Raw genomic sequence first — 20,684 nt, forward strand, 5'->3', positions numbered from 1 at the left:
GGTTTTTTTTCATTTTCCTCTGAGATCTTTCTTTTCTTAAAGATATAACCACAATCTATTCAATCTTTCCCAAGTGTTTTAATTTCTCACTCCTGGGACCATTCTTGTAAATCTTGCTTGCAATTTCTTCAGTGTACCTTTCACAGCACAGAGTCTCAGTTTAAGATAACTCCAAGTCTGCTAAATTCTATACCCCTTGAAATAAATCTTGATACTTTGTTAACATCTTTAATTGTTTTGCTAAGATGCAATGCTATCAGTTCACTCTTATCTCTAAATTGCTGTTTGTTGTAGCCTTTTAATATCTTAAGAAAATAATGTTTAGAGGATGGTTTGCTTTCCCTACCAAAGTACATCGCCCCAGGTTCAAGTTAATTTGCTACTTAACTGCCCAACTAGCAAATTTAGATTCCATTTCTAGATCCATTCAAAAATACATCCACCTAGATGTAAGGAAAAATTCTAAACAAGTTTGATGCATCTAGAACCAGTGAAACAGGTGGAAAGGAGTTTTGTGCAATTTTTTAGTTATCCAGGTGCCAGTCTATGAATCACAGATAATAAGAGACTAGATTGCAGTTTCTGCTTTACACCAAAACAATTCTTAACACAGCATAATTTTCTCACCCAACTCCAGAGTACAATAAAGTGAGATCTGCTCAAAACACTTTGTTGTGGGTTTGACTTTACTTGTAACATAATGTCTTGTTAATCAGATTTTAAGAGCATAACCAAACACTATGAATGTTGGCGACCTGAAATAAAAAGAGAAAATGCAGGAGAAACAAAGCAGATCTGGCGCTATCTGTGGAGACAGAAGCCATGTTAAAGTTCTGATTCTAAAATGATTTATTTTGAACACTTCTTCAGAGTTCTGAATGAGTCACATTGAAGTTTGCTTCTGTTATAGTGCCATCCACAGATACTGTCTCTAGCACATTATTTTCAGATTTTAAGAATACTCAGGTGGTCTACCTGATGAATTGGGCACTTTATGGTCAATTTAGAGGTACTTTTGATTGGTTAGAAGTTTTGACGATTTCATGCATGGTCTCAAACCATTCCATATTCATTGGAAGAGAGCATGCATTTACAGAGCTTTATCCTAGTACATAGAATATGATTTCCAAGAGTGATTCTGGTGTTGCCAAGAGTGCATTTCAATTGCAACCCCAGAATGAATGAAAAGTTTGACTCTTTCATCCATTAAGTTTCAGAACAGTGCAGCACTAATGCACATGAAAGCTACTTACCTCAGACCAGTGCAAGTAGAAATATTTCTTTAATATCTATTTGAGTTGATTGAAAGAGGCAGTCTGACAGAACTTATGTGAAGCACTCTGTTTAAATATTAAATGCAGCATTTATTTTAAATAGTTATGCCATCTTTCTCTTGTTTATTTATTTTCATTATATGATTTATTAATATTGGCTTATAGGGTTGACATTGGAGTAACTAGTTCCCATGTAATTCCCAAGAGTTTGAAACCCAACTGCTTCTTACTTCCACTGGTACATTTTACCATTGCCTGAAATAAGATAGATGCATAGGAAAACAGTATAGTCATGAAAAATTATGGCAACCTATTCTAAGCTAGAATAATGCACCCTAATTCATTCAGTCTTCTTGTTATTTATTAATTTCTTTCTTCTTTGACACTCTCTTTTAAAAGTCGTTCTAGCAAAGTCTGTGGAACCTAATTCGCTTTCACGATCCCATGAAGTGCTTTAACGTTTGCAACTCAATTCTCTAGTTCCTGTTTTCTCTCAGTTTTTGTCTCAGTAAGAATAAGTAACATTTGCCAGTTGATCACAACTGAAAATGCACATAATTTAGAGAAGATAGATAACAGCCCTGCTCTTCACACATATCATGCCTTTGACCACTCTGTGCCTTTTGTGATCTGTTTCATTAGTTCTTGGTTTATCAACATGTCAAATCTGAGCACAATGAATTTGTCATGCTCATGACCTAATGCAAAGTAAATATTACTCAAAATAAAACAAAGCCTGCAGATGCTGAAAATCTGAAACAAGAACAGAAATTAGTGTATGAACTCAGCAGCTCTTGTAGCTTCTGTGGAGGGAAAGCAGAGACAATATTTGAGCTCAGTGACATCTTCAGTTGCTGAATTTTCCAGCAATTTCTGTTTTTCTTGTAAATATTACCTACAGCATTCACCCAACAGTCCAGAAGATCTTTGCTATACACGCATTGCAAATTTTGAGTTTCTAACCCCTATTTTTGAAGTGATGGCTGAAATCTGTCCCCCTGTAGATATTTGAATAAGTCTGTTCATCTTTTAATATCGCACCTTCTTTGTGTGGTACAACATTTCCTTCAACGACTGAAATACAATTTTCCCATAAATCTGACAAGTGCGGAGCAAAGCCCGTCAAGGTGCCAGTGTTTCCCATGTCATTTCTTGCAGTGTCCTGTCAAATGCATTATACTTGCACTTAGTCCTTTAGTTATTTTTCTCTCACACCAGCTCTTTTGTCTCTAAATAAAACATTTCCACAATAAGCAGATCTAATTCATACACGTTTATGATGTAACAGGGACCGCGGACTGCCACTGTGCGGATAATCCCCAGGCAGTGTCACTGTATTGGTTTTGTAAAGGGTCACCTAAACATTTGGTGGCTGAAAGCATTCTTTCCACAATAACAATATCTGAAGCCCATACATTTATGATGCACCAGAGACTGGGGGTTGCCAGTGTGTAGATATTTCCCACATAATTCCCTGCAGTTTCCTAGACGTGTAGTATGCTAGAATGAAGTGCCTCCTCATTGTTTGACTGAACTATTATGTGCTTAACATTTACATAACAAAAGTGCCACTCGACTTCCCCGATTAATGCAGCTGAAGGGCTCTTGTGGTCCAGTAATAAACATTGTTGAAATAATTTATTTGGAGCCCTGGTTACTCGTGGGAGAATGGTCACTGCGAGTTAGCTGATTGGACGGTCAATGTTGTTGTCATGATGGTTTCATAAACACCAAGTACTGTTTTTCTCCATTGTGTCTTGTATACAAAAGGTCTGCTGTCTGCCAGGGTGATCAGTGGACCAAGAGACCCTCTCTCCATATACTGTATGCTCTCTGTCAGTTAAATGAACTGCTCCTTGTTCTCTTGCATTGTTCAGGAGTCCCTTAAACATTCTGTCACAGAGAGCAAGAGGAAAATGTCCATGCACTCTCTCAACGCTGAAACTCAGGATTCATTCTGTCCTGTGTGGCGCCGTGCGATCATTTTATCATAGCTCCCGGCAGCATTCGTTCAAGTAATCGATAAATCAACCTGTTCTTTTATTTAGCAACAAATATAATTGAAACAACTCCCTGATCGCATCATCTCAACATCTACGAATTATAGTGGAGAATGTAGCGATTTTGGCTAGATGATTTAGCAGTGTGGCATTTCAGAGATGTGCCCTCTCTCTTCAACTTAACAGGTTGCACATTTTTGGTGGGAGCTTCAAAATAGAAGTTTGTGAATATTTCTGCGTTTCGTGAGGTATGATGGGAATCTGACTAGCAGCAGATTCAATCTTAAAATGTATAAAACAAAAAAAAAATGCTTTAATTATTGAGGTCATGTAAAACAAGGAATACTTTCCATACTATGGTTTTGAAGAAAGACTGTCCGATTATGTTATGATGAAGATAATGGTTCATCCACTGTACTTATCTCCCTCTCAGTTCCACGGTTGTCCTGTCTCTTGCCACTTTTTTGTTACACAACGGCAACTCCGTTTGCCAAGCTGTTTGGCTAGTGATTTATTTTAGGCAGATGTTATTGACAGCCGTTTGTAAACCAGTCCTCGTTTTTCCTGTGAGTTAATTATCACTCCAGTTGCTAGACCTCAGGCTTTGCAGTGCTAATGTTTTCACTCCTTACGGGAACCCTCGGTGTGCCTTGTACTGCAAAATGTGTTCAATGGAAAAAAAAGGAATGCTAAACCTACTTAAACTAACATAAACAGCCATTACTCCAACTATCTGCAGAGGAGAAACCAAAAGCATCTGGACAGTAGTCAGCAAATAATGATTTCAATTCGGGTCAACAGGTCATCTTTTAAAACATAATATGCTTACAAGACCAATACGTTTGTAAAAGTCACCGATAGTTAACGACATTAAACTACTCTTCGAAGTACTGTATCTTTCCCTGCACTGAAATTTACAATAATGGGAAGAGAGTGAAAATTCATATTTACAAAAAAGATTATAAATTCAAACATGCTCATAAATTTAGAACGGAAGGGCAATTGCAACAGATTAAAAATAATGTCAGTTTACAGTGAACTGAATAAAGTTGCTTTCGTGCAGACAGTGCCCACTTTAAAGTGCAAGTGACTAGGTGTACAAACAACTACTTACAGCGGTTACAAATGTAAACATACAGGTTTGTCTTTATGTAAAATCCGCATAATAGTGTTGCGGTCGTTAAACAAATCCGTCAACCAAAGTAAGTTTATTTGTGGGCACAGTTAAACTTCTGACTGGGCTTCCAACCGCAACATTAAAGAATAAAATAAACAGCAAGAGAAAAGATAAATAAACTTCTGCGAGCCTGATGTGGCGCGACTTACTTGAGAAGGCACGGGCAATTCCCAGAGGACTGAGCCTGCTTTGTGCTAAATGTTTAAAGATTTCAAACGACGGAGTTTATTCCTACTGCAAACACTTCTATTTACAAGGTCAAGTATAGCAGCACTCGACGGGTGCTTAAGAGTATAATTATTTATCTAAGGGCGTTTGAGTAAGGATCAGGAACCCTGGCAGGAGCCCAGATTGAACGCCCTCAGAAAGCGACTTAAACGATATATGCACACATTCATATACTTTTTTCTCTTGTGTTGATTCGACATGTTTATAAAAAGTACAACTTACAGAAAGTATTCTGATTCAACATCTGCAGTCCATAGCACAGAAAAAATGTAACTTCTAACAAGCCTTCCGTATGTTTGGGCATTACGCTAAAGAACTTTTTGACACTACGCATCTCATCAGGAAGTGTGCAAAGAAACACGGTTTTTCGTAGCTTCTGGCTTGTAGTCGAAGTATAATACGCAACAATGAAGCATTGTGTTTTTTTCCCTAAATCCATTATATATTGTACAATGAACATATCAGTCAGTGCTGCATGGTCAGCCAGCTAAAGTTATGATGTGTATCCTCTTACACCAGGATATCAAAAATAAAGAGGATTTCGGCAATGATAACTTGTGTAAAGCTTTCTGGAGTTATTGGCAAAAAGAAAACTAAGGCCGGCAGAAACTCTCAGTCACAGCTCAACTCAGCTGTCAGCTGTGAAAACAGCAAATGTGATGGCTCTGGAAATTTGGGAAACTTTAGTATCTTACACGTTCGCGGACACATTATCAAACATCGGCAAACAACCGTCAGCATTTTCACTTTCACTCAACTCTTTGAACAGACACGCAACTCTTGCGAAATTTTGTTTTAAACTAGCTGACTTTTTATGGCTTCTATGAAAATACAACGTTAATGACAGCCTTACAAAGTCATTTCAAAGAACAATATCTATCAAGGCCTTTTTTATATCTCTGCATTTCCAAAAATACATATTTAAAGACAACCTTTCGAAATCTCCATGTTGCATCTGAGACTATTCAACTGGAGTCGCTGACAATTCATTATAAATCAATTTCCCTTTAGAATAAGTATTGAAATCCTGTAACTTCGCTGGTAAATGTATCACTGCATTCTTTCACAGCTCGATGCTAAACCATAGCCGTGTGGTTAAGTCTATATTTCAATAAATTATTCCCCAAATGTATACATTTGTAACTTTATACACAAACACGCAACGACTGGCTAAAAAAAACCCAGTCATATAAGATTTATACTAGTTGCACCAGAGATTAATTCCGCACCTCTAATACAACCGAAAATACAAACAAATCTTACCAGAATTAAATTTATATAAAGGTCTATTAAATTGTCTTTTGTATATTGAAGATGGCAGTGCAGAGCTTCTTTCATTGAAGAAGAATAAAAGTTGTACTGTTTATTTATAACCGAGAACTAGTAGTAGTAGTAGTAAAATGGATGCCATCAAAGTCAAAACATTAGGCACTGGGAAATTGCAGGATGACCTGGCGCTTGTAGAGTACCTGTATGTGTCTCTATTCTCATCATCATAACTGATAACGTTGTCTCCTGGATCTTCTTCATAGTCCCAGTAATCATCCGGCTCCATGTCCGAGCCGCTACTGCCAGAACTATGCTCAGGTCCAAAGAAGCATAGTCTGGCCATGTTGTCCTTGATCGCCTCGCAGATAGGTCGATCTGCTCCGTCGCAGACGCATTCCTTCAGGAGCAAGGCTTTAGGGATGACCAGCATGCTCTCGATCACCTCCCGGCACTGATCCGTGCACTTGATGCCATTGAAAAGTTTGCCGCAGTTCTGGAGGTAGCGGCGCATGGCGTTGTTGCACTGGGGGTCGGTCTCGCACTGCAGGCGGGCTTCGGTACAACCCATCACCCCGTCCCGGTTGCGGGTTCTCGGCAGGCAGGGCTCGATAGCACGCTTGGTCCTTTTGCAGAGCTCGTCCTGGAGGCAATCGCAGTTCTCGAGCATGGGCCCGTTCTGCGTGTGGTTGAGGTGGATAAGAGCCGAAAGGCAGTGGCTAGGGCAGCGTCTGGTCTCCAGGTTTAAGACAGATCTGCAAGCCTCCATATACTGGTCGTACGCGAAGCTGCAATCTTGCTCGACCTGGCACTGCACGATAGCTTGCCAGCAGATCCGGCGAACGAGCGCCCGAGAATTGCTGAAAACCAGCAGAAAACACACGAGAAAGTGGCTTCCGACTCGAATCAAGGCAGCGAGACTTGCCATCGTCTTGGTGTCTGAAAGTTTTGGAGTTTGCTAATCTTTTGCATAAGGGACGGCTGGTGTCAGGCATCCATTCAGAAGTCCCGTGCGGTTGCAGCCAAGAGTTTCTTTCTCACTGTGTTGTGCAGAGTGAGGGAGACTGTGCGCCTCTCGCCTGCTTTTCCGTCCACATTCTGCAGGCAATGCTGCCCTGAGTTTGGCTACGGTTCTTTTTTTAGAGGAAAGACTTCCCTCCTCCCCGCGCATCCACACACATACAAAAAAAAACCCCTCCAGCGTGCTCTAATTACCTCGGCAGCGTCTCATTATCTATTCAGCAAAACTGCAAACAAATAGCGGAACAGCCGCTCCACATCCTGGTCACTGCCGCCTCCTGACCCCGCCCACCCGGTCCGGTCCGCGGGACACGATTGGTCCTTGGCTCCACACCCTGCCAGCCCATTGGCGGGCAACCGACAAGCTGTCACTATGATCGACAGCGATGGCAACCAGTCGGACCGTGAGCACAACCCCGTCCTGGCGCTCCGGGCTCCGCCTGTTGTCGCTGTCCCGGGGCCACGGTGAATGGCTGATGGCCCTTTGCGAACTTGCTTGGAGAGACCATACCTGCATGCCCCCCTCTCCTCCAAACACCCTCCTTCGGGGCTGTACTCATTACCTTTGCCAGACGCGCGGCTGCATCCTTATTCCAATATCAGCTGCCCATCAAATTGATGAAAAAACAAAAGTTACAGTGTTGTGTTTTTGAAAGAAAAATGCGCCCGCACTCCCACCAAAGCCTCAATATAATCCTTACAGAACACGAGTGACGCGGAAGCTCACCCAATTCTTCTCGAGCATTATCTGAGCCTTCGGGTTGTGATTTGATATGCTTAAACTTTCTGGTGTGGCCTAATGCAGAAAATGAAAAATCTAATTCGTGATAAAACTTGATTAGAAGTTTGAGTGAACTTTAGTTGTCTTTGCTTTGCTGGTGGTTTGTTTGAGAATTGGGGTCCTGTTCACTTTTTTTCCAAAAAGCTGTCACTTCCTTTCTCGTTCCCTCCTTTACAATTTCATTCATAAATCCCATTCCCTCTCCGCCCGAGTCTCTGATCAGTATTGATTCATTCTCATTGTCTTTCTGATTGACATTCGCTCCCGCCCTCCGATTGGCCGCCAGCCTCAGGTAGGTTCACTTCCATGGAAACCGCCCTTTGCGTATGACGTCACTGATGCCTTCAAATCATTTTAATTCACAAATTTGGGACAACTCGTGTGGCGTTGTTTGTTCCCTGTATTTGGGTGCGAAACGAAAAGAAAAACAAAACACACTTAAGAACTGGTGAGTCGAATGCCTTCGTCCCACCAGGTTCTTGTCAGAAGGAAACTTCAACTGCTAACACGTTCTTTTCTCTGGATGAGAGATGACACTTCCCAATGTATTAAAATCAGTTAAAAAAAAACAGGAAATAACTTAAAATCAGGGTGTCATAATGTTAAAATGCATTTGAAAATAAATGCAGCAGCAAGATATGGTTCCTGACAATATGACAGGTTTGGAGACACTATACCGGTACCTGTAATAATTACTGAATTACAGCATATGGTGCAGATAATTGCCAGATTTATTCGCACATTCTCTGTATTTCATAATAAACATGAACTTTCACAAAACAAATCACAAATTAACGACATTGGAAAATCATTCCATGTTACCATAATAGACGACAACCCATAACTAATAGCAATAATAACAAAACATCTATGTGCAAACATGCAAATCAAAATAGTGTAATATATGTTTGCATAATGAGTAACTGGAGGTGATATACTTTGTTAAGGAAAGTACAGCAGAGTAGAATTTAGGTTGGTACATAATTTACATGAAAATAACAATTACGCTATGTTTCTTTATTTAAACACCACAGTTGATTAAGAATGTGAAAGAAGCAGAAGCGGATGAATGTAATTTGATGCCATGCATTTTCTAAGAGGCATGAATCCAAGGTTCTTCCCTTGCTAAGTAGTTTAGAATGTGCTTCCTGTGGTGATTTGGCTGAAAGAATGGACACAAGGGATTTAGAAGTATAAAAAATGTTTAAAAGGACATGATATTTTGAAAATATGAGAACAGGATATCGTTTCTGTTTTATCTTGTGCTTAAAACTAATATCCTACGTACACATTGAGATACAGGTCTGAAGTATCTCAGCATGTGTATGTCTGCACATATACTGTCCTGAGGTTATTTTTGGTTATTACAAAGTTAGGCATTTCAACTCCTTACGTAATATGACACTTAATTATTTATATTTGTACATATCAGCAGTAATCTTTCTCATTTTTCTGGGGGCTGTGAAGATCACAGAGTAGTCAGGCCACATTGCATAACTTGAGCAGAAGTCATATTGCAGTTATTTGTTGTAGCAGATGAGGACAGCCATCAGTACCTATTACAGTGTCTGTGGTGTTTGTACAGTGCAGAACCTGAGAATGCTGTGGAACTGCAGGCCAGTGAGTGGATACAGGTAAGATTATCTGTCTCTTTGAGCTTGTGAAGGATTGTGATTGGAAACATCTTTAAAACTCCACCAGTAATTTCTGTAGGGATTCTGTCGCATTTGCACTATAACTTCAGATCAGCGGTGATTCAAATGGAATGACAATTTCCAAGGTTTTGCTGAAAATAATAGTAAGCGATTGGGGAACTGTACCTGGAATTCTACCCCATATTTGTTTTAAAAATATACCTTAAGGGATTTAATTACTATGCACATTTGCATTCCACTTCTCTCTTTGCAAAAGTGAGCTGTTGCTTGTAGAGATTTGGAAATCATAATAGAAGTTATTCTACAAATGTAACAAGTCATTTGTTATATTTATATATTTATCATAATAACCAGAATAAAATATGTAATAAACTGTTGCAAAATTGACTCTCTTCTTACTTGTTTTAAAATGGCCAACAGGCTCTTCCTACTTGATTTTAAGATGTTACATTGAACTTTGCAAGCATTAGTATTAGCTTGTAAGACAACAGTCTAACTACTACTGTGACTTCATTGACCTGGTTGTAAAAGTAATGTTGCAGGTGGCTGCCTCATTATGGAAGTTCACTAAAACAAGCCCAGCGCCAAATTGGTGCAACAGAGCATTTCTACCCAAACAAGCATTGCTTATAGATTTATACGATCATCATTAAATATCACTCATATGAATATTAATAGTTTCTTCAATTAACTGGTTAACAGGCTTTTGTTTATTTTGAATTAAACAGAACATTTTAGTTCATGTGTTAATTTTGTATTATTTTAAATTATAAATTTGGTGTTATTTAAAAATCCTTTGTAATTGACAGCATTGCACTTTGATTGAACCTATTGGACAGAACTTTGTGAATAACGGTGAATAATTCAAGCTATTTATTACAATTACACTTGCTGACAGACTTTCTATGAAGTTTAGTCTTGGAACTTACTGTGATGAGAAAACTATTTCAGCACAACTCTCTCATTGGGGTTCTAGGACTTGTATGAACACAACATGCAACAATACCTACTTAGCCAATCAAATTCATTACTTTAGGGTGGCATGGTGGCTCACTGGCTAGCACTGCTGCCTCACAGTGCCAGGGACCTGAGTTGGATTCCAGCCTCTGGCAACTGATTATATGGAATTTGCACATTCTCCCCACGACTGCGTGGTCTCTATTGGGTCCTCCGGTTTCATCCAGGCAAAAGTGAGGACTGCAGATGCTGGAAACCAGATTAGAGTGGTGCTGGAAAAGCACAGCAGGTCAGGCAGCATCCGAGGAGGAGGAAAATCAATGTTTTAGGCAAAAGCCCTTCATCAGGAATAGAGGCAGGGAGCCTCCAGGGTGGAGAGATAAATGGGGGGTGGCTCAGCACCGTCCTCATGACCTGTCCTACCTGCCAATCACCCTTCCCACCTATCTGCTCCACCCTCCCCTCTGATCTATCGCCTTCATACCCACCCCCATTCACCTATTGTATTCTTTGCTACCTTCTCCCCAGCCCCACCCCGTCCCCATTTATCTCTCCACCCTGGAGGCTGCCTGCCTCCATTCCTGATGAAGGGCTTTTGCCTGAAACGTCGATTTTCCTGCTCCTCGGATGCTGCCTGACCTGCTGTGCTTTTCCCGCACCACTCTAATCCAAAGACCTCCGGTTTCACCCCACAATCCAAAGATGTGCAGATTGGTGGTTTGGCCATGCTAAATTGCCCATAGTGTTCAGGGATGTGTAGGTTAGATGCATAAGTCAGGGGTCAATATATGGTGGGGGAATGAGTCTGGGTGGGTTACTCTTCAGAGGGCCAGTGTGGACTTGTTGGGCTGAAGGACCTGTTTCCACACTGTAGGGATTCTTTCTTTTTTAACTGTTAAAAATGTACATTTATATTTACAGTTACAGGCATTTACCTGAAAACAGCATTTTATTTCACAACATTAGATATTAAAAGTGTGCATTTATGTTATTTTACAGTTACAGGTATTTTGTCTGCTAGCATAAGCAATTTTATTTGCTTGGTGCTATTTAGCAGTGGCATCATGTATACCACAGATAAGATGTGACTAAAAGAGGACTCTAGTAATTCATTCACTCCTATGTTGGCAAGTTTTCACACCTAACTTTATTTGATATCCAATGATTCAGGCTGATATTTTGTACAGATGAAATGTATGACTTAATTCACATCAAATTGTCCAAGTGATCCGTATCTAATCTATTTTTGCATTACACTTATCAAGTTAATGAGTCAGCACTTGATGTCTGATAAGTTGCACAGATGTCCAGAAGAAGGGACATTGCTTGAAATTAGTCATCTTTTAAGAGCACAATCTACCAAATGTCTGAATGGAACTTCACTTGACTTTTTCCACAACCATAATGCAGAATAAAAACAGAAATTACTGATGAAACTCAGCAGGTCTGGCAGCATGGGGTAGCATGGTGCCTCAATGGGTAGCACTGCTGCGTCACAGCATCAGGGACCCAGGTTTGGTCCCAGGTTTGGGTGACTGTCTGGATGGAGTTTGAACATTCTCCCTGTGTCTTCCATCCCACAGTTCAAAGATGTGCAAGTTAGCTGGACTGGACATGGGAAATGCAGGGTTGCTCTTCAGAGGGTTGCAGGGGAGTGGGTTGCTCTTCAGTGGACTCAGTGGGTTGGAAAGTCTGCTTCTACACTGTTGGGATTCTACGACCTGTGGAAAGAAAGTAGAGTTAATGTTTCAAGTGTGGTAAATCATCATCAGATCTGCAGTTTTTTGTTTCACATAAATTTGGTATTGGAGCATTCCTCACTTATCTTTTCAGTCACATTTTTGTTATAGTTTGGCATAGAGATAGAATATTCCAATATCAGTCACATAATACTGTTTTTTTCAAATTCCTAATTAGTTGCTGTGATGTTTGTAGTCTGATCAAATGCATGTCATTCTCGTAATTCCTCTCCTGTAAATCTGCTTTCCGCATGGTCACATAGCAGTTAAATAAATTGAAGGATTACAACAGTGTCCACATCTCTGTTGAGAGCAGCCAGAACCTTCTTAACTTCATCACTGCAATAAATACATTTACCTAGATACTGAGTCTTCAGTTCATTGATCTTGGACTTTGCAAATTACACAGCTTCTCTGTAAATGTTTGCACAGTGATGCCAGCTCACCAAGAACATCATTCAGAGCTGTTAATGCAACCTGATATTATGGCTTTGTAAACATTTTCAGGCAACGTTTGTGAATTTGTGAATTGGATCATTGCATTTATTCATTTGCTCTCTGCAGTACATGATCAAGACATTGCAGTTTTAAATTAATGCACTCACTACAAATTGTGTTGACAGCCATCTCAATTCTTTCACAGCATTACATAGAATCCCTACAGTGTGGAAACAGGCCCTTTGGGGCAACAAGTCCACACCAACTCTCCAAAGAGTAACCCAACTAGACCTATTCCCCAAACCTATAACTCTACATTTGCCCTTGACTACTACACCTAACCTACACATCCCTGAACACTAAGGGCAATTTAGCAAAGCCAATTCACCTGATCTGCACATCTTTGGATTGTAGGAGGAAACCCACACAGACACAGGGACAATGTGCAAACTCCACACAGACAGTTGTCCGAGGCGGGAATCAAACCTGGGTTTCTGGTGCTGTGAGGCAGCAGTGCTAACCATTGAGCCACCATGCCACCCACTTTCCGATGTTGGCAAAATCTTCACAGAGTTAAAGAATCATAGAGATGTCAGCATGGAAACAAAACCTTCGGTCTAATTCATCCATTTTGACCAGTTATCCTAAGTTAATCTAGTCTCATTTGCCAGCAGTTGGCCCATAACCCTCTAAACCCTTCCCATTCAAATACACATCCAGATGCCTTTTAAATCTTTTAATCATACCAGCCTCCACCACTTCCTCTGGCAACTTATTCCACATGTGTACCACCCTCTACGTGAAAACGTTGGCCCTTAGGTCCCTTTTAAATCTTTCCCCTCTCACCTTAAACCTATGCCCTCTAGTTTTGGATTCCCACACCCCAGGGAAAAGACCTTGGCTATTCACCCTATCTATTTCCCTTATGATTTTACAAACTTCTATAATGTTACCCCTCAGCCTCTGACGCTCCTGGGAACATAACTCAAGCCCTCCAACCCTGACACAGCTTTAAAAATCTTGTCAGAACTCTTTCAAGTTTCACAATAACCTTCATCTAGCAAGGAGACCAGAATTGAATGCAGTATTCCAAAAGTGGCCTAAACAATGACCTGTTTATGACATTGCAACATGACCTCTCAACTCCTATACTCAATGCACTGACCAATGCAAGCATACCAAACACCTTTTTCACAATCCTGTCTACGAGCAACTCTACTTTCAAGAAAACATGAACCTGCACTTTGAGGTCTCTTTGTTCAGCAATCCTCCACAGGACATTACCATTAAGTGTCTAAGTCCTACCCTGATTCACCATTCCAAAATGCAACACCTCACGTTCATCTAAATTAAACTCCATCTGCCACTCCTCAGTCTATTGGCCCATCTGATCAAGGTTGCATTGAACTCTGAGATAACCTTCTTCCCTGTCCACCACACCTCCAATTTTGGTGCCATCTGCAAACTTATTAACCAAACCTCCTATGTTTACATCCAAATCATTTCTATAAATGACAAAAAGCAGTGGACTCAGCACTGATCGTTGTGGTCACTGCTGGTCACAGGTCTCTAGTCTGAAAAGCAACAGTCCACTACCACCCTCTGTCTTCTATCTTCGAGCCAGTTCTGTATCCAAATGGCTAGTTCTCCCTGTATTCCATGTGATTTAATCTTGCTAATCGGTGTACCATGAAGAACCTTGTCAGACATTTTACTGAAATCCATATAGATTACGTTCACCACTCTGCCTTCATCAATCCTCTTTGTTACTTCTTCAACAAACTCAATCAAGTTAGTGAGAATGTGATTTCCCATGCACAAAGTCATGTTGACTATCTCTAATCAGTCCTTGTCTTTCTAAATACATGTGCATCCTGTCCCTCAGGTTCCCCTCCAACACTGATGTCAGACTTACCTGTCAATAGTTCCCAGGCTTATCTTTCCACCTTTCTTAACTGGTGACACCATGTTAGCCAACCTCTAATCTTCTGACACCTGACCTGTGGCTATTGATGATGCAAATATGTCAGCAAGAGGCCCAGCAATCACTTCCCTAGCTTTCCACAAAGTTCTAGGGTACACCTGATCAGGTCCTAGAGATTTATCCACAATATGCATTTTAAGACATCCAGCACTTCCTCCTCTGCAATATGGGCATTTTTCAAGATATCGCTTTTCTTTCCCCAAGTTCTCATGCTTCCATATCCTTCTCCACAGTAAACACTGATGCAAAATATTCATTTAATATCTCCTCCATTTCCTGTGGTTCCACACATAGTTGTCCATACTGATCTTTTAAGGGGCCCTATTCCCTTCTTAGTTACCCTTTTGTCCTTAATGTATTTGTAAAAATCCTTTGGATTCTCCTTAACCTTGTTTGCCAAAGCTATCTCATGTCCCCTTTTTGCCCTCCTGATTTCCCTCTTAAGTATACTCCTACTGCCTTTATATTCTTCTAGTGATTCACTTGATCCCTGCTGTCTATACCTGACATATGCTTCCTTCTTTTTCTTCTGGAATAGTTATACCACTCCACACTTTGTCTTCTACATTCTAGATATTGGTTTTGAGACGATGCAAATTATGTTAACTTGCAATATTTTCTAAAACGTTCAAACTGGCACACTTCAAGCACTCGACTGGATATTCACTGTGCTTGTCATTAAGTTTGAAACCACATCTTGTGCAACCTAATATGGTCAATGACATTGGCTGAAACAAAAAAAATCAGAAAAACACAGCACAATAGCACTAATCTGGACTACAGGAGTTGATGAGTTGCTCACCTATGCTGTCTTTCAGCCACTGGTTCAGAGCTTTTCCTTTCACTGTCTTTACAAATGTATTATTCCTCCTTCAACAAGGGGTTTCAGAGAAAAGTGACTGGATGGCAGTTAGCTTGCGGGTACTCCACACTAGAAACAGAAACAGATAGAAAGTGAGTTTTTCTGTATTCTCTTTGCAGGCTAAGTGCATTGGCTCTGCACAAGTCACGGCCACCTCATCAACAGCCAAGCAGAAAGTTGTTGCCAATCGATTGTTCTTCAGTTCAGAACCCATTGGCTCCATGGTGTTTGGATTCACTCTCACTGTTCCAGGAAAATGCAACATTCCATACAACTGATAAAATGCTCCAGTAAGATGAGTCTTCCAGTTTTATTATGCAATCAGGAAAAAAAAATTACAATTAATGCTCTTGAATGCTGAGATTGCTGATAATATCACTCCTATTTTATCACTTTTTGGGCTAAAGTATTCATCAAATGCTTTAATCAATACATACTCTGTGATGTTTTCCTCCACATTTTGTCCTACCAACTAATCCTCAACCATTGAATGTTCAGCATATAAAAATAGACTGCTACTTTAAAATATTAATTCACAGGATATGGGTTTCGATGGTTAAGTCAGCATTTATTGACCATCTATAACTGCTGTTGAGAAGGCAGTAGTGAGCTAGTTTCTTGAACTGTAGCTGTCTATGTGGAGCAATGATGTTGAAATTGCGGGTGTTAGACTGGGGTGGACAAAGTTAAAAATCACACAACACCAGGTTATAGTCCAACAGGTTTAATTGGAAGCACTAGCTTTTGGAGCGACGCTCCTTCATCAGGTAGCTGCACTCCAAAATCTAGTACTTCTAAATAAACCTGTTGGACGATAACCTGGTGTTGTGTGATTTTTGGCTATGTGGTGTAAGTGCAACTGCCAGATTTTAAGGAGGAGTTCCATGATTTTGACCCAGTGATAGGGTCCTCGCTTACCATCTCACCAGTATCCACATTCACAGGAATATTAGCCACAATTTCGGCTACGCCCAGCAGGATGCTGTTACTAGACACATACTTCCCTCCCCTTCCTTGTCAGCCTTCTACAGGGACTGTTCCCTCCAAGACACCTTTGTCCACTCTTCATCCACTTACAGTGCCACACCCCCATGGCAATTTCATGTGCAGAACATGCAACACCTTCCTGTTTACTTCTTCCCTCCTTATCTTCCAAGTCCCCAGACATACCTTCCAGGTGAAGCAGTGACTTACCTGCACTTCACTCAATCTGGTTTACTGCATTTGCTGCTCACAATGTAGCCTCATCTACACTGGGAAGACAAAATGCAGACTGGACAGCCACTTTGCAGAATATCTGCATTCTGTCTGCAAAAACTACCCTGAACTTCCAGTTGCTTGCCACTACAATACACCACCATGTTCCCTGGCCAACATTTTGCTCCAGTACAACTCAGTGCACACAGAAGGAATAGCACCTAATTTTCCACCTGTGAACCCTGCAACCTTCAGGACTCAACATCAAGTTCAATAATTTTTGGACTTGAGGACTTTCTCCCAAGTCTTTATCCCAAGCCCCACACATCAGGCCTTAGCAACAGATGGGTTGCTACCACATATCATCCATTTTCAGCATTAATGGTTTCCAATAGCAGCCATTCATTATCTCATGCCGACTTTTACCCATTCCTTTCTCTGCCCAACTGCTGTTCTCTCTCTCTGTTTGTGCTCTATCTCCAACTATCATTGACTCCTCTCACATCCCCCACAGCATCTTCAGGATATATACCAACTGTTTCCTAGCCACAGTGGGTATGGAAGGAGAGTTGTTGCTTCTGAAACATGAACTCTGCTTTGTCTCCAAAGCTGCTGCCAGATCTGATGAATTTGTCCAGCAATTTCTGACTTGGAGCTATATCTCCATTCTTTCACTGTCACTGGGTCAAAATCCTGAAAGTTCCCTCCTAACAACATTCTACCCCAAAGACTGAAGAAGTTTGATATGGTAACTCACCATTACCTATACCAGGGCACTTAGGGATGGGTAATAAACACTGGTCTTTCCATGGACACCCACATCCCATGAATGAATAAAAATAAATTATGAATAAAACAAAAACAAAGCTCATCACTATCGATGATGTGGAGGTGCCAGTGTTGGACTGGAGTGGACAAAATTAAAAACCATTCAGTAGCAGGTTATAGTCCAACAGGTTTATTTGGAAGTGCAAGCTTCTGGAGCGCTGTTCCTTCGTCAGGAGCAATGCTCTGAAATCCTTACTTCCAATAATTGTCATGTGATTTTTAACACCATCTACGAAAAAGCAGCCAGCTTAAATGGTACTCCATCCACCACCTTAAACATTCACTTCCTTCACGCAGTATCAACAGTGCGTATCCTGTACAAATGCATTGTGGCAACTTACACCAGCATAAATTAGGCCATTTGGCCCATTGAGTCTGCTCCAACATTCAATCATGGCTGATACATTTTTCAATTCCATTCTCCTGCTTTCTCCCCACAACCTTTAATCCCCTTGACAACTAAGAACCTATCTATTTCTGTCCTAAACATACTCAATAACCTGGCCTCCACAGCCTTCTGTGGCAATGAATTCCACAGATTCACCTCTCTCTGGCTGAAGAAGTTTGTCCTTATCTCTGTTCTAAAGGGTCTTCATTTTATTCTAAGCCTGTGCCCTCAGGTCCTAGTCTCCTTTTCCAATGGAAAAATCTTCCCAACATGCACTCTGTGCAGACCATTTAGTATTCTGCAAATTTGTATTAAATACTCCCTCATCCTTCTAAACTCCATTGCGTATAGACTCAAAGTCCTCAAATGTTCTCATATGTTAGACCTTTCATTCCTGAGATTATTCTCATGAACCTCCTCTGGACTGACTCCAGGGCCAATACATCATTCCTGAAGTATGGGACCCAAAATTGCTCACAATATGCTAAATGTGTTCTGACCAGAGCATTAGAAAGAAGTACATGTCTGCTTTTATATTCTAGTCCGCTCAAAATAAATACCAACATTGTATTTGCCTTCCTAATTACCGACTCAACCTGTAAGTTTTCCTTAAGAGAATCCTGGACGAGGACTCCCTTTGCACGTCAGATTTCTGAATTTTCTCCCCATTCAGAAAATAGTTCATGCCTCCATTCTTCCTAGCAAAGTCCATGACCTCACACTTTGCCACATTATATTCCATCTGCCACTTCTTTGCCCACTTTCCTAACCTGTCTAAATCCTTCTAGTAGCCTCCTCACCTCCTGAATACTACTTGCTCCTCCGCCTATCTTTGTAGCATCTGCAAACGTAGCCAGAATGCACTCAGTTCCTTCATCCAGATCATTAGAGTCATAGAGTCAACTATCTCTTTCAGAATTATGGGGAGTAGCCTCAGTTTTTCCAGCAACTTCTACTTGGTGGTGGCCACCATACTCACCTCTGCTCCCCGACTCTCTTGAATTTTTGGGATATTGCTTGTCTGTTTCATTGTGAAGACTGACGGAAAGTACTTATTCACTTCCTGAGCCATTTCCTTGCTCCCCATTAGTACTTCTCGAGCATCTTTTCCAGCAGACCAATGTCCACTCTTTTGCCCTTTACATATCTGAAGAATCTCTTGCAATTTTAAAAATATTACTGGCTAGCTTACCCTTATATTTAATCTTCTCCCTCCCTTATTTCTTTTCTCATTGTCCTCTGTTTATCTTTGTAGGCTTCCAATTCCTCTGACTGCTCACTGCCCTTCGCCACATTATATGCTTTCTCTTTTGCTTTTGTGCTGTCCCTGACTTCCATTGTCAGCCAAAGTTAAAAATCACACAACACCAGGTTATAGTCCAACAGGTTTAATTGGAAGCACACTAGCTTTCGGAGCGACGCTCCTTCATCAGGTGATGAAGGAGCGTCGCTCCGAAAGCCAGTGTGCTTCCAATTAAACCTGTTGGACTATAACCTGGTGTTATGTGATTTTTAACTTTGTACACCCCAGTCCAACACCGGCATCTCCAAATCATTGTCAGCCAAGGTGGCCTTATCCTCCTTTAGTATGCTTCTTTTTCTGAGGGATGAATTTTTGCTATGTCTCCCAAATTGCTGCATCTTGTGACACAAGTTCTGATGACTGTTTGGAGACCTGAACATAACTCCCATTATGGTTTTTTATTAACTTTGCGGCTCCTCAACTCTACCTACCTAGATTAAGCAGAAGAAAGGCCATGAATGGATTTACAGATAAGGATACTATTTTTGAATTTGAGCATATGAATAATGATAAGATATAAGGAATAATGATAATGATGTAAATTGGATATCTGCTGTAAGATTTTTAATAAATAGAAAATTATGAAGAACAGATAATAAAAGGCCAGGGAATGTTGAAATTACAAGGAAATTAATGAGAATTTCAGTAGCAGTTGGGCTGAGGTAAAGGTTGAAGTAAGAGATGTTGTAGTATTGAGTCAGAAGCATAGTTTTGTCAATTAGTTTTCAGATGTCGTGAAGTATAAGAGTTCTCCTAAAAGTGGGGATACTCCAGTAAGTTAGTTAATTATAATTTTCCTTTCATAGGTCCATGCTGATTTTGCCAATTTCATGGATCCTTTCCAATTGTTCTGTCAGCACATTTTTTATATAATAGATTGCCGCATGTCTCCACCCACCCCACACCACCACCACCAACACCACCACCACCACCACCACCACCATCACCATCACTACCACCCCCACTGCAGAAGACAATGCTCACAATCACTACAGTGGCCAAGGCAAAGACTGTCCAATGCTAGGGCTGAACTATTGAAGATGATGTTGAAACTTCCTTCTCACGGCCCATTTTTTCCTCACCTCATAATCTCTTCTGATTTACAAGCTGCAAATGGTATGAAAATGCATCTCCTGTTTTCCCTCCTGTAATAATCGCAATCCTACCCTTGGGCATTTCAGGACATGCGGTGGTGGAAGAATGGCTGGAAGACAATGATGAAATTGACTTGAAGTGTCTACAAAATGATGTGTGCAATGGCCTAGTGGTATTATTACTAGACTATTAATGCAGAAACTTGGCGAATGTAAAAGGGGCCATCTGCTAGGTGTAGATACCCTCAGCCCATAGATACTATGGGGAAGTATCAAGGAAGCCTAGCAACTAGCTTTGCATAATACATAGCTTAAAGCAAAAACCATACCATTCTGGGATGCTACTGTACATTTATAATTAATTCCACTACAGTTTTGACATCAAATTTCATTTGAATCTAAAGTCAATCAAGTATCATCAAATCCCATTCATAGTGTTGATAGTCAGAAATATTAAACAGACAGCAGATTTATGGTACTGAGATCTGCTCTA

At 40.6% G+C, this 20,684-nt stretch overlaps 1 protein-coding gene across 1 annotated transcript; it reads right to left on the minus strand.

Moving 5' to 3' along the window:
- Window positions 1–5,467: 5,467 nt before the first annotated feature.
- Window positions 5,468–7,244, minus strand: gas1a (growth arrest-specific 1a). The gene has a single exon (XM_043713260.1). The coding sequence runs from the start codon at window positions 6,871–6,873 to the stop codon at window positions 6,043–6,045; it is 831 nt and encodes a 276-aa protein (XP_043569195.1). The 5' UTR covers window positions 6,874–7,244; the 3' UTR covers window positions 5,468–6,042.
- Between the last annotated feature and the right edge of the window lie 13,440 nt (window positions 7,245–20,684).

Source organism: Chiloscyllium plagiosum, chromosome 2 (genome assembly GCF_004010195.1).
Source record: "Chiloscyllium plagiosum isolate BGI_BamShark_2017 chromosome 2, ASM401019v2, whole genome shotgun sequence".
Lineage (NCBI taxonomy): Eukaryota > Metazoa > Chordata > Chondrichthyes > Orectolobiformes > Hemiscylliidae > Chiloscyllium > Chiloscyllium plagiosum.